General features: G+C 34.4%; 1 protein-coding gene across 3 annotated transcripts in view; it reads right to left on the bottom strand.

Annotated features, from left to right (window-relative positions):
- The window catches only part of SLC41A3 (solute carrier family 41 member 3), a 1,429,505-nt gene that overhangs the window by 221,946 nt on the left and 1,193,392 nt on the right, over positions 1–14,167 (bottom strand). For all 3 annotated transcript variants that reach the window (XM_044078408.1, XM_044078407.1, XM_044078409.1), the window contains one exon: positions 12,955–13,099. In XM_044078408.1, the coding sequence (XP_043934343.1) occupies positions 12,955–13,099 (145 nt within the window). The remainder of the gene's footprint in view (positions 1–12,954; positions 13,100–14,167) is intronic.

The raw sequence follows: 14,167 nt of genomic DNA, 5'->3' as shown, positions 1-14,167 counted from the left end.
AAGCAGACGGAATGGAGTCATCTGCATCAGAATCCTCATAAGTAGATAAGGGCAAATCCTGGTCATCAGAAGAAACAGAAATTTCAGAATCCTGATCAGAAGAATCAGAAGGAAAATCAGTTCTAGGTCTCTTAGAGGGAGAAGGCTGACTTCCCCTAATTAGAGTAATAAGGTCTTCAACCATTCTTATCATTTGCTTTTTAGGCAAATGGGCCTGACCATGAGGTTTGGACGTCCGTTTTCTAGACGTGGATCGAGTTTTAGGCCTTGAAGAAGAAGATGGCATCGGTCTGATATGCAAGTCAGTAGGCCTGAATACACCCTCAGAAGCCGGTGCCTGCACAGTGGCTCTGGACCCATCCAAGGTAGAGATATCCGCAGGTTCCATAGTCGAAGAAGCATCTCGCGGCATACCAGACTCTAAATGGGTCTCAGTAGAGGCCTGCGAATCTGAAGTAGCGCATATCAGGGGCTGCGAAAGCTCCTTGCTGAGTATCGGCGAACTGGCGACTAGCTTAACGGAAGCGTCGTCGGCAGCTTTGGACCTATGAGGTCTGTATCTCGCTTTATCTTTGCATTTTTTTGGAATGTCGGTAGTCGGATGGCTTACCGAAGCCATTTCTGGATAATTAAACTGAGTATCGAAATAGTATGATGCAAAAATGAACTGACGACAAATAGTTTGAGTATTGAATAAGGCACAAAACCGAGAGTGAGGGACGTTGTGGTCTGGGCCTAAGCCAGGAATGCAGTACGAATGAAAATCTTTATGAGGTATTTGCTTTCCACAAGTAATACAATTGTTAACTATTACTGACATCTTTTTAGAGCAAGAAAAGGGATCCCCAACGGGGTACTTAGCTTTTTTAAAAACTTCGGTTCCGAAACTCGAAAATGAAAATTTCAGCAGTCAGCCGACCGGCACTTGCAAACTGCTTCTGCTTCAGGCAGCACACGGCAAGATAGAGTGATGTAATGGCATCGGCTGCATGCTTTATACCCATGACTACCTGACGTCATGGAAGAAGAGACAGCAACCGACACAGGACCCAAGACTTTGATAATCAGGCCGGCTGAGGGCTACCTGCAAGCAGATAACCCAAATATAATGACTGCAACAGTGAAACACGAAGAACATCAGTGTATTAAGCAGAGGCATCCCAGAAAAATATCAGCAATCACAACTAAATACTGTGGCAAAAGAAATCTTTGATTCCCTTCTAGGAAACAAAGAACTATCTCAAACAATAGTCATAGAAAGAATACACAGAGCGTTAAGAAAATCTCAAATTCTAGATGCCCCTAGACAAATATATGCAAGAATTTTGAATGCTGCACATGCCCAATTAATAACACAAGCTGCAAAAAAAAAGAAAATTCATCATTTGGAATGGATGTAAAATAACTTTTGCTCAGGACCTGCCTATAGAAATTAAGCAGCTAAGACAAGCCTTGTCACCTTTCTGCACCTATTTGGTAAACAAAAGCATCAGATTTCAAATAAAATACCCAGTGACTCTACAATTTCAACACAATGGATTAAACTATGCAAAAAAAAAACAATGAGGAAGCAAAAATGGCTTTTCTTAAAGCCTTTAAAGAACTACTACAGAAACCATCATAAAAACAGTACCATTATCGTAAATACTCCAAATATCAATGATTTAAACCATCTTGAACAAACTACAGTTGCTAAATTACCTTAAAACTCTTAATTTCTTCATATTCTGTCTAAAGATTCTGAATCCAGGCCTTGTATTACCTCCATGCGTCGCGGACGGACTACAATGTCCAGAATCCTTTGCGAATATAAAGAAGGGGGAATGAAAAGCATAATGAGGTCAAAGGATCGTCTGCGGCATCTCTTAAAGGTTAAAACACCTCTCTAAGTCCACATTTGCATAAGGAAATGAAAGTAAAGCTTAAACACTGCTGGAAACCTCGGATTTGTACTTTAAAGAGCTAAAAAATGAAGAAAATCGGCCAAACGACAACCGGAGGGTAATCCCAGCACAGTTTTAAATTGAAACGATATATATCTTTTGTTTAAACTATTTTTTTTTTAAATTGCATAAATGTAAACTAAATCAGCTCTATGGACTGATGCTGTAGTAATAGTTGTCATTGAAACAAAAAGTATTCACTATTTACAAAATTTGAAGCTGGTCTATTCTTTAGACTTGACTGTTATTTATTTAAAGTTAAGTATACTATGTTCGAAAAAGGAAAAGCTTTATGCAAGAATTGTGCTCAAACATTCTATAACCTACTGACTTTAAATATGTTCATGTAACTACATTTGATTTTTGCTTCTGTAAGCTAGAAAAAGAAAAGCTTTGTTATGCCTATTTGATTATACAATTGTAAAGCTGCCCTGCAAAGTTAGATAAATGACCTTCAGATAGTGGCATTACACAGAATGCTCAGGTTGCTTAAACAAAAGTGTTAGTAACTAAATGTTTTCTTTATGACAAATATTCATGTTCTAGTTGATTGGACAATGCTGTTATGTATGTTGTAATTTTCTTGCTGGGACTTAGAATGGCAGGATTTGTTTGTATTATAGTTGTAAATGTTCTTTATAGCTCTCTTTCAGTTACTGGGCTAGCATGGGTAAGCACGAGGGGAGATCTGAAAGGGAATGTTGTCACACATATGCTTAGTATGGTTTAGCACTAACATTTCTATAATGACCTTAAAATTGCATTTGTCCCTACATCCGTACAGTACAACATAAAATCACAAACCTGTTTTTAAACTAACTTGATGGTTTCTATAGATTAATGGAATGTAAAGGGCCTACATAATAAGAAAAAAAAAAATCTTGTAATGCATTTAATCTTTAAATCTAAAGCTGAGATAACCTTCATTCAAGAAACACATATGATGAAAGGTCAATGGGAGAAAGCTACGAAAAAAGTGAGTGAAACATATTGTAGCTTCTGGGGACAGTACAGCTTCTAGGGGAGTTGCCATAATAGTTAAAAGATCTTTTGATGGTATTATTAAATACTATACTTGGTTAATACAATTACCTTAGACGCTAATTCAAACAAACAAGATATGCAGTCACACCAACAAATCATAAATTTATTACTCATGAGATCTAAAATGCTAATACATATAGATTAATAACAAAAATTAAAAACCAAGATTCATTCCTATACTCAAAATATTGGGATGGAAAAAATGAAGATTACTGTAGACCAAAAATCTGCAGCAATTGAACTTAACCCCACTTAAAAAAATAATTTATACCCAAATTATGATAAATAACAATGCCTATCATACACCACTCTTTCTAAGTAAAATTAATCCCTCTATCTCTCCTTTTTGTCCTTCTGTCCTAATAGCCCAGCTGATACACTCATATCTTCTGGAGTTGTAAAAATGTATACAAATTATGGTGCTCGTTAAGAACCAAGTTAGAAAAAAAGGGATACACCAAATTCTACCCTGTCATGGGAAATTGCAGTGCTTCATGTATTTCCTACAAACTATACTTATGAAAACAAACACATCACTGTAACATTATGTGCAATGATAAAATCATACAGAGCTCAAAATTGGTTAGATACGACAAAAATCACATGGGATGATTTTAAAGGTATGGCCATGAAACATGTAGTACGTTTTCAAATATTTGTGTGTTGACTGTGTAAGTTTGAAATGATAACTTATGCTCTGTAAATGTGAGTATGTCCTAATGCAACTAAAAAATTTCTATCTCTCTCTCTCTGTATATATATATATATATATATATATATATATATATATATATATATATATATATATAGGACACATGCTCGACTAGCATATGTCCAAATCACAAAACATCGAACACACATACATGAAAGCGTTTCTGTGTATGTGTAGTTAAAAAAAAAAAATCTACATTTCTACAGGGGAGCTTCGCCCCCTGCACCCCCCACATCCCCCTACTTTATTATTCTCACTCCGAGATCACACTACAGTGGGGAAAAAGGAATTTTCCCTTACCTGCACTGTAGTCTGATCTACGAAACAGGCACACATACACGGAAGCACTTGTCGATGTTAAGCGCTTTCATGTATGTGTGTTCAATGTTTTGTGATTCGGACATATGCTAGTCGAGCATGTGTCTGGATCCCATATATATATATATATATATATATATATATATATATATATAGAGAGAGAGAGAGAGAGATATAGATATATATATATATATATATTCTGTTTCTATTACTTTAATATATAATTGTGAAAAAAAGTGGAAAAAGAAATAAAAATTATATTTGAAAAAAAAAAAGAAATGGGAGAAGCCTGTGCATTAACATGTTAAATAGTTTGTTACATTGCTTCATATGGTTTACTATTTTCTGCTACCTTTTTACAAAAAATATTTCATATATTATTATGCATCCATATGCCACCGACACATTTCTTTCAGAATTCAGCAAGAATGCAGTGATATACAGTTATAATTTAAGTTACTTTTTAGCAGCAGCAGAGAATACTATTGATCATCCTGTTTTTAATTTGCATATAGCTATTATTGCAAAAGTGGAATTGTTAAAAACTTTGGTTTTGTGGCTTACTGTTGATTAAGTGGGGTACAAAGGCAGCGATTGATTTCACATCTGGGACACAATAGAAGGAAAACAAATTAATTAAGAATGAGTAAAACTGTTGGAGAGCTCTAGGAATTGGGAATGCTAATGTACAATATCAATGGAGGACCAAAAGAAAACTAATACAATTATGACATAGACAAAACGAAAGTAACTACAAGTAGCTATGCTTCAGGAGATTCACCTAAAGAAAAGGGAGAACGAGGTGCTAGTGAGGAAAGGATTTGGGGAAGGATGTTATGCACTCAGTGTGGGGACAAAGATTAGCAGTATCATAACACTTATTACAAATGGATCCTCCTTAGCAATAAAAAAAATAAATAAATAAATGATGGATGATGATAGGAAATATATTATGTTAAAGGTTTTTGGATAGAGACTAGAATCACCTTGGCAAATGTGTACATTCCATTCACGATATAAAATACTGAACTGAACAGGATTTTTTGTGATATGTTAGATTATTGTCAAGGAATTTTAGTGGTAGCTAGAGATTTGTATCTATTAACAAATAAGAAAGATATGAGCTCAGGCCCCAGGCAAAACAAAATTTCTTCAAAAGGAATACTGTTAGGGAGATGTATAAAAACATACAAGTTGCTGGTTATAGCACAGAGGAGGGTCACATAGGTCTGAGTATATGTTTTGTTCAAGACGATAAGGGATGTGATCGTGACTGGATATAATTTAACTTACCATGGGGCATGAGTACTTGCTTAGATCTATTCAGATACATCCAAGGTCATTTTGGATCACTTGCCAGTTCAATTACTTACCCAGTGCATCAGAATGGAAAAATGATCCATTGGCGAATCCCAATGTGCCAGTTAAAACATAATAATACAGATGAAATTTTACAGACACTGAACTCTCAAATGAAAGGGTTAGAGAATAGGAAGGTACATCTAGAGATAGGACATTTATTTAAACAAACTTAAAAGAGGGAGATAGTTTAGAAAGGAACAGAAGTCAGGGGACAGAGATCAACATAAGGGAAAGATTGAGTAGTCTAGTGGAACTGCAACTGAGAGGGGAAGAAATTGAGGAAAATTATTTCCATGAGCCACAAAAACAAGAATAAATTGGAAGAATATATTTTAGAAACAATGAAAATAAAATAATTGGTAGTATTTGGAAAAAAGTCAGTGTTTTAACACATATTAAGACAACAGAAACACTAGAAAAAGCATTAGGAAACTAAGAGATTTAAACATGGGTAGGCTGCCAGAAATAATATTACATATTTTTGCTGAATTTTACAAGGGGTTATATACAGAAGAGATGAAACATGATAACTGGATATTAAATCTAAGGATATATTTTGTCAAGCTATACATTAAAAGATTATAGGGAAGAGAGTTAACAACTAATAAAACTAATTACAACAAAAGAGACAGAAGATCAATTAAAGGATCTAGCAGCGGGGAAGTTGTCAGGGCAAATGGAATACCAGAACTACAAAGGGAATGCAAGGAATGGATAGTACCAATATAATTTGAAATATTCAATAACATGTAAAGAGAGAGAGGAAATTTCCAGAATCTTGAAAGAAGGAAAACATCCAGCAAATCAGGGATCATATCAACCCATACTGATACTGAATCACAGTTTTAAGACATTCATAGCAATTCTTGTGAAAAGGTTAGCTCACAATTTGGCAAAAATAAGTAAGAAAACATTTGATAATATAGTGAAGACACATATAATTCAATCAGAAGCAGAAAACAAAAGTGAACACCTCTTATTAATCAGGTAAGATTGCAAAAGATATTTGACCAGATTCATTGTGGTTATTTATGGATAGTAATGGAAAATAGGGCTTCCTAGGGAGTTCATTGAATTTCTTAAGGAACATTATAAAAACTCAAAAACAGTCATTAAAATCAATATCACTCCATCACGAGTTTAAAAATAAACAAGGGAAAAAGACACAAGATGTCCTGTCTCCCTTTTATTATTTTCAATTTACCTACAACCCTTAGCATAAAAATAATCAAACTAACTTGAAAGGCTGGAATTGGACTGGGTAATCTGAGAAATTAGTTTTGTTTACAGATAATTTAATTGTTTTTTTATTAGCAAACCAAATGAAGACATACCTAGACTATTTAATACATTAAAGGAATTTACAAAATTAGTGGAATATAAAATAAATTGGTGCTGCAGTAGCATTGTCGCCTCACAGTAAGACGTTGTCCTGTTCGATTCTCAGCTAAAGCGTCTTCTGTGTGGAGACATGCGTGAATGGGCGTACCTTCGTTGAAGGTTGTGCGACAGGGCTGGCAACTCGGCACATAAAAATCTACTGCCAATCATTAGTGGACCGGAGTTCCGCTGTGGCAACCCCTAACCAGGAAAAGCCGAAAGACACAGGAAGTGGAATATAAAATAAATTAAAATTAAAATAATAAGTTTTAATTACTACCCTACATATGAGTAAATAAGTCACTTCCTGTATCTATGGGAACATTACACAATTTAATATTAAGGAGTTTGGTTTACTAAGTCTGTGAAGGACTCACAAAAAGAGACATGGAAATACAAAGCCAAAGGAAGTTAAGGCACTGTTAGGACTGATATAACTTGTGGACAAAAAAGTGATTATTAAAAAATGGAAGCAAAATATGGAACCAAAAGTTTAATTTCTCATACTAATAACTGAAGGGACCATGAAATCAGAGATGGTTTACTTACGAGCGATCGACTATACCTTGTTCAGATCACTATTCATTGAAAGTATACTTTTGAAAATGGTGAGTTGAAAAACCTGTAAAAAACGAAAACTTTTTTTTTTTTTTTTTTTTTTTTAGAGGGGCAAGCCTCTCTGCACCCTAAGAAGTGGGGAGCAGGCCACCCACTCTTTCACATTTATACATACCAATCTACGGTTGCACCACTCTGAAGAAAAGTGAGAAACACCCTGAAAATCGTACCACTGGCTCACACAACACAATACACAGGGATGAAACTGAACCTAAGCAGAGTCAGTGATAATTTGTAGGTATAACACCAGATATACATATATATATATATATATATATATATATATATATATATATATATATATATATATATCTATACACATTAGGAAAAAAGTACAGGTATTCACAGGAAGATGAACTAGTTAGGATTTAGTAATTAAAACTGATTGAAATATTTAATGGAAGAAGTGGAGAATGGCAGGTTTTTAGGTGAGCTTCTTATACAGTACATAAAGGGAAACAACGGAAGGGAAATTAATTTGCTGTAACATCTTATGTGTTCATTCTTGTTAACATTAGTATTAACATAGGAATTGGGAACATGTTAAGCTTTGCACAAACTTGTAAAGTTTGGTTTTGGGCTGGTCTGAATGTATTAAAATATAAAAATAATGAACAAGAAACATTTTCATAATTAGAAAATATAAATGGTTAGCCACCAAGGTAGTTTGGTATGCACACCATGCACAAGGATTGCACTGTTTGTTAAAAAGAAATTAATAATAAAGGCTTTTGTGGTTAAAAAACAGACAAATCTTAAGTGAACATTAAAAAAACCCCAAACTGTGGACATAAAAAGGTAGCTGAGTAATACAGAAAAGTAGAGGGAAACTCACAGGTCATAGCCATCTGGGCTCCAGGCATCCAAATACTAATTAGGCAGCAGTAAAGCTATGACCTCATTACTTAAAAATGTGACAATTCAATATGACCCTTAAATAATTCTGAACAAACTCAGACCTCAAATACTACTAAGGTATTTGTTAAAAAGGTAATAAACTTCAAGAACAAGTCACTGCACTTATTTTATAAAAAAAGTTATTTCAAAAAGATGCACACACATAAAGAGTTAATAAGTAAAATCCTGTATCTTTAGGGACATTATAAAATGAAATATTTAGCAGTTTGGTTTGCGAAGTCTATGAAGGACTCACCAAAAGACACAAGGAAATACATGAGTTAATAAGTAACTTCCTGTAACTATGAGTATATTACCCATATTGCTCTTAGGTTGTAAACACTTTACCATGTTTACTTATATTATATATAGATACACACACACACACACACACACATATATATATATATATATATATATATATATATATAGATAGATAGATAGATATGGGTCCACTTTACATGACTGAAAGCTCAAAATACTGAAAACTCATTTGACTGAATTTCAGAATATTGAAAGCTTACAATGCTGAATTGCAAAATACAAAATGGCAGTGTGTACAGTTCTTTAAGGTAAGTAAAGGGTATGTGCCCTTTTCTCCACTGTAGTGCTAGCCAGGAGTTAGTATATATAGTTTGGGGGTGTGTGGGGTGCATCCCCCCATCTAGTTTGGTTTTATACCATCTGGTGTCTGTTAATAAGGTAAGTAAGTAGTTTTTAATTTTGGAACGAGTTAGTCGGTGTTGTAAGTGTGCATTTTTTTGTTTTATAGTTTTCATTTGGTGAGATGAATTGTTGGTGATATTTGCGTAGTTTATTTGGTGTTGTGAAACTAGGTTTTGTGAATGTTAATGTTATTTGTGATGAAATGTTTGGTATTCAGGGATCTGTGTATTTTTGGTTATGTTAAGCAATTCACAGGTAAAGGGAAACACATGTCATGTCTATGGCTTAACATTTTGTATTTTGCAATTCAACATTGTAAGCTTTCAGTATTCTGAAATTCAGTCAAATGAGTTTTCAGTATTTTGAACATTCAGGATTGTAGACTCCGTCAAATTAATTTCAGTATTTCGAGCTATTAGTCATGTGAAGTGGACCCATACATAACACACACATACATATATATATATATGCCTACAATTTAGAGAAAAGTACAAAATGCAGACATTATTGGTGTTTCACTCGTAAAATTTCTGAAGGCTGTAAAGGTCGAGCGGTTACTGTTTGCATAACAGCTGGCGAGGAATTGGTGAAATCTGTGTCACATCACCACACTGGTGATCCTAGTTTAATTGAAAAGTATTCAGTCTGTAAGGTTTTAAAAGAGAAGGTGTCATTATCAAGAGATTCTCCCTGTATTATAATTGACGATGCAATAGCGTCAACGTCACTAGAGTATGCACCGACATTACCTAGTAGGCATGCTCTTCTGCAGCAAGTAAGACGTGTTCGAAAGAAATGTAAAAATGCTGTATACCGAAGCGATGTAACACTGAAGGACTTTAGCTTAGATAAATTTCCTTTGAAAGATGGCAGTTTCATGTATAAAAAGTTATGTGACAAAACAGACGATATTGTAATTTGCCTTCTGTGATTTCCATGTTCTGAGTTTCGTTATTCTAGTCTTTCAATGTTTTGAGGCATGGTTGTTGTGTGCTCGGTAAAATCAGTTTCGAGCTTGTGTGCTTTCGAGCTTTTAACATAGACCCATATATATATATATATATATATATATATATTATACATATGTGCGTGTGTGTGTATGTATGTATTACACACATGCAAACTCTAGAAAAAAGTCATAAACATGCTCAACCTAGAAAATACAGATGCCTAATTTTGCCGTTTATTTTTCACCCTGTTGCCTGATGACCATCAGACTGGTTTTCCTTTACCTCGTGGGTGACTGCCAGTTGGATAAGCAGTCAAGCAGCCAACCATTAGTTTTTTTATTTAATGGCCTTAACCCCACCTAGGGTGGCTGATATGGGATTCTGAATCATTGTAGGGTGTTGGACAGTCTCTCCATGGTGTATGCATTCTTTTTCATACATAGCCCCAACAGCTACCATTAACAGCCTGGGATCCCCAAGTCAATATCCTTTGGTCCTCCAGCCACTGTGAAGGTGTAAATGTCTCTGCTTATATGGGAACAATGACTAACTGGAGCTATCTTCTCCCCTTCTTCAGGATTGGGAAACTGGATTATTTTCACTTTTGATAGCACCTGCCCTTCTTCAATGTAATGCAGGCATTATTATGGCACTTGACATTTCTGACATCAAACCTAAACATTTCATTTTTTTGTTCCTACAGAAGACATTTCTACTAAGAGTACTAAATATTATATGAATCACAATACCTATGGCATTAGAAAAGGCTCCCTACTGATGCTGGCACTCACAGTGATGAAAAGCAGAAAAAAGGACCAAAACCCCAGAGAAGAGTGAATCTCAAAAAATCACTCTTCTCCTTTAAACTTCTTTTTGTAGGGGGCAAGCATCCCCTGCACCCCTACACCCCAAAACTTGATTGCCATAACACGAAGAAAAGGGAATATTCCAAGAAATGGCATCTCGGACATGGTATATGTAAATCCGATCTTTCAGCCATTTTGTCTCCACGTATCGGGACTTGGTCTAGTGGGTCCAAACAATTCAAATGGTTACCATTAGGAAATGCTTGTTTATTGTACTTACAGAAAGTATAGATGCAGTCAATGATAAGCGCTATCAAACTTCCCATCTCCTAAGTTACTATTAAATAGCGTTGATTCTTGAAAGCTAAGCAAAGAAACTGTTATTTAAAAATCATCTCAACTCTTCCTGGCTATGTTCCTGCTCTATAACCTAACCTCTTCCCTTTCCTTAGATGATAACTAAACTCCTATGCATTTTGTTACTAGTGACTGATGATACCTTTTCTATATTTATTTTTTTCATCACTTGTTGATACTGGTACAATAATACTGATTAATATATCTCTGTTTATACCTCTCTGACTGAATTTATCTATCAAAATAAAAAACGGTCACAGAACAAAACCAAGAAAGAACCCGCGTGGTGGTCACTAAAACGAACTGTTATTTATTGAAGTGCTTTTCGTGTACTCAATGAGCATGATTGTTATGCAGACATATATATATATATATATATATATATATATATATATATATATATATATATGTATTAATCATTTATATACATTGGTTTAACTGCATAACTTATGTTATATTATTTTTAATATGCATAGAGAGTATACATTGATATTTTATGTATAGTTTATGCACATATATGTGGATATAACATCCTTGTTTTTAGATTAATAAAGTTAAATATTATGTTATATTATTTTTAATATGCATAGAGAGTATAAATTGATATTTTATGTATAGTTTATGCATATATATGTGGATATAACATCCTTGTTTTTAGATTAATAATTAATGTGTGTTAATTTATAATTAATTTATATATATATATTTATACATTTTTATAGTGAAGAATTATATGCCATCTTGAATTATTCATATATCTGTAGCTTTAAGAAAAAGAAAGGTGGGTTGTTTGAAAGCTTAATTGAAAATTTGACTGTTTGATATATAAACCTGACTTGTGTAATTTTATGGTTTTCTGATGAAGTGTGCTCATTGAGTACACGAAAAGCGCTTCAATAAATAACAGTTCTTTTTAGTGACCACCACGCAGGTTCTTTCTTGGTTTTGTTCTGTGACCGTTTTTTATTTTCTCAGTTTGCTTTTCCGTTTGGTTTTATGAATTTATCTATCGGCCAACTAAAGTCCTGCTTTAATTTATATTTTCTGTATATATTACTGTAATCAAACCAACTAGATTCCTGCTTTTATGTATATAGTCTGTATATATTACTGTAATTGCTATGTGTAACACTGTTTCTACTTCTGTACCAATTAATGCTTATATTTTTCTGTATCCATGTTCTTGTTGGAGCTTTTCTCCCTGGGCTTCCACTGAAAATGGGCTCTTTTATGCCCAGTGGACTTTCCTGGTAAACAAATGCAATAACATAAATAAATAAATACGTCACAGTTAGTAAAAACAGGATTAGGATATCAATATTTCAGGTTGGTAACTCAAGACTGGAGAAGCATTTTTAAAATACGTCTGACTACTTCACTTCCTTGAGAAGGATAAACTATAGTAGACTATTCTATTTAGAAAAGCCCAGACACATAAAAAGGAGAGAGTGAAGCTTCATATCCTGATCATGCAAACTTTTCTTGACTTATGCTACATTCAAATACATGCAGGATTCTGCTAGAGTGGCAAAGATGTGTCAGCTCTATTTGTGCCTTCTTTTGATTTAAGGTTATAATGCTCTTCACCAACAATCCATATATCCTATTTATACAGTAATGTTCTAAGAGCAGTGTACATCTGTATACACTTGGCCTGGGATCAAATTCTTTCAGCTTCCAGCAGCATGTGGTGACTCAGAGCTGGTAACTTACCCAGTCTACTACTCCCATGTTACATGAAAATGCGCGATAACAGCCTTATCCAGTTGCCAAATGCAAAGTAGAAAAAAAAAAACATTTGACAGCCACAGAAGGACTTTTGGTTTCTAAGAATGTACAACCTAAGCATGTATGTATGTAGAACACAAACATTACTATTTCTATTTAATAGAAAGTATTACCTGCTAATAGTCATAGCAACAATGACTGGTTGCCACCCCGACTTCAGAACTTCTTTGATTTGTGAACTCCTTGCTGCAATACTAACCCACAGTGGAATCAACAAAACAAGGACACCACAAACCAGTGGAGAGATGTAGTATATATCTGGAAAGATACAAAAATATAAAGTTTACCATTCTGGTTTATGTACAGTGTTTTCTTCCAATTGTTTCTTTAGTGCGCAGCTAAGTTTTAAAATATAAGAAATGCAAAGCTTATGCAATTCTACAATCCCCTAACTATACGAAAGACAGTATTCCATGTTGAGGAGCATGTGTGCTGCCATACTATTTATTATTCTTATTATTTATAAAAAAAATACTTACTCTGTATAGTTACTAACTTCTTAATCTTTCTTTATTTACAGATATTCCATCTAAAGTTTAAAATGGGACTTAACCAATGCCCTTATTCACAGATTTCAATATAATTAAAAATCAGGACGTGACACTATGAGTTTGTGAAGCAGTTACCAACATAGTCTGGGATTCCGAAAGGTATGGGATTGTGTAGTGGAGGACCACTGACACCCTGTTACCTTACGCCAAAAACTAAATTCCAATTCTCCTCAGGGGGGTGGAGTTTTACCTACAGTACCCAATGTTAGACCAATGCCCTAACTAAGCGGTCTCCAACTTTTTAGCACCAAGGACCGGTTTCATGTAAGCCAATTTTCCACGGACTGGCCATTGCACGAGCATAATAAAGTGCATACTATTTATTTCACATTTGTTTACTATGGAGGCCCGACTGGACTAGAAGTCCATTTTCACCCAAGAATCAGGGAGAAAAGCTCCAAAGTACAATAAAAAGAAAACTGGAAAACAACTACCAAAAAAAAAAAAAAAACTGTACATTCTGCTTAACAGCGTAACACTGATCTACTGTGGTCACGAGGTATGTAAACCTAATGGCAACCTTACTGACTTTCTAAGTTTATAAGAGCAATATTTAAAATCTATCATTATTATCTGGCTTTGTCCACTCCAGATTTATTGTGCAAGAGGTTGAGTGGTATAGTCCAGAGGTACAAATCTTGTGGCAACATTATTGAATTTTTATTTATTTATTTGACATTTGTTGACCAGATTAGTGCAACTGGGCAGGTGCCCTTTTTTAGAGGAGACCAGAGGAGAAAAGCTCCAATTTGTAAAGTATGAAAAGTGCAAGATA

The sequence above is a fragment of the Protopterus annectens genome, chromosome 7.part0 (genome assembly GCF_019279795.1).
Source record: "Protopterus annectens isolate FY-2018-M chromosome 7.part0, PAN1.0, whole genome shotgun sequence".
NCBI classification, from domain to species: Eukaryota; Metazoa; Chordata; order Ceratodontiformes; family Protopteridae; genus Protopterus; species Protopterus annectens.
The sequence above is the reverse complement of the archived record's forward strand: the minus strand, read 5'-3'. Positions and strand labels throughout refer to the sequence as shown.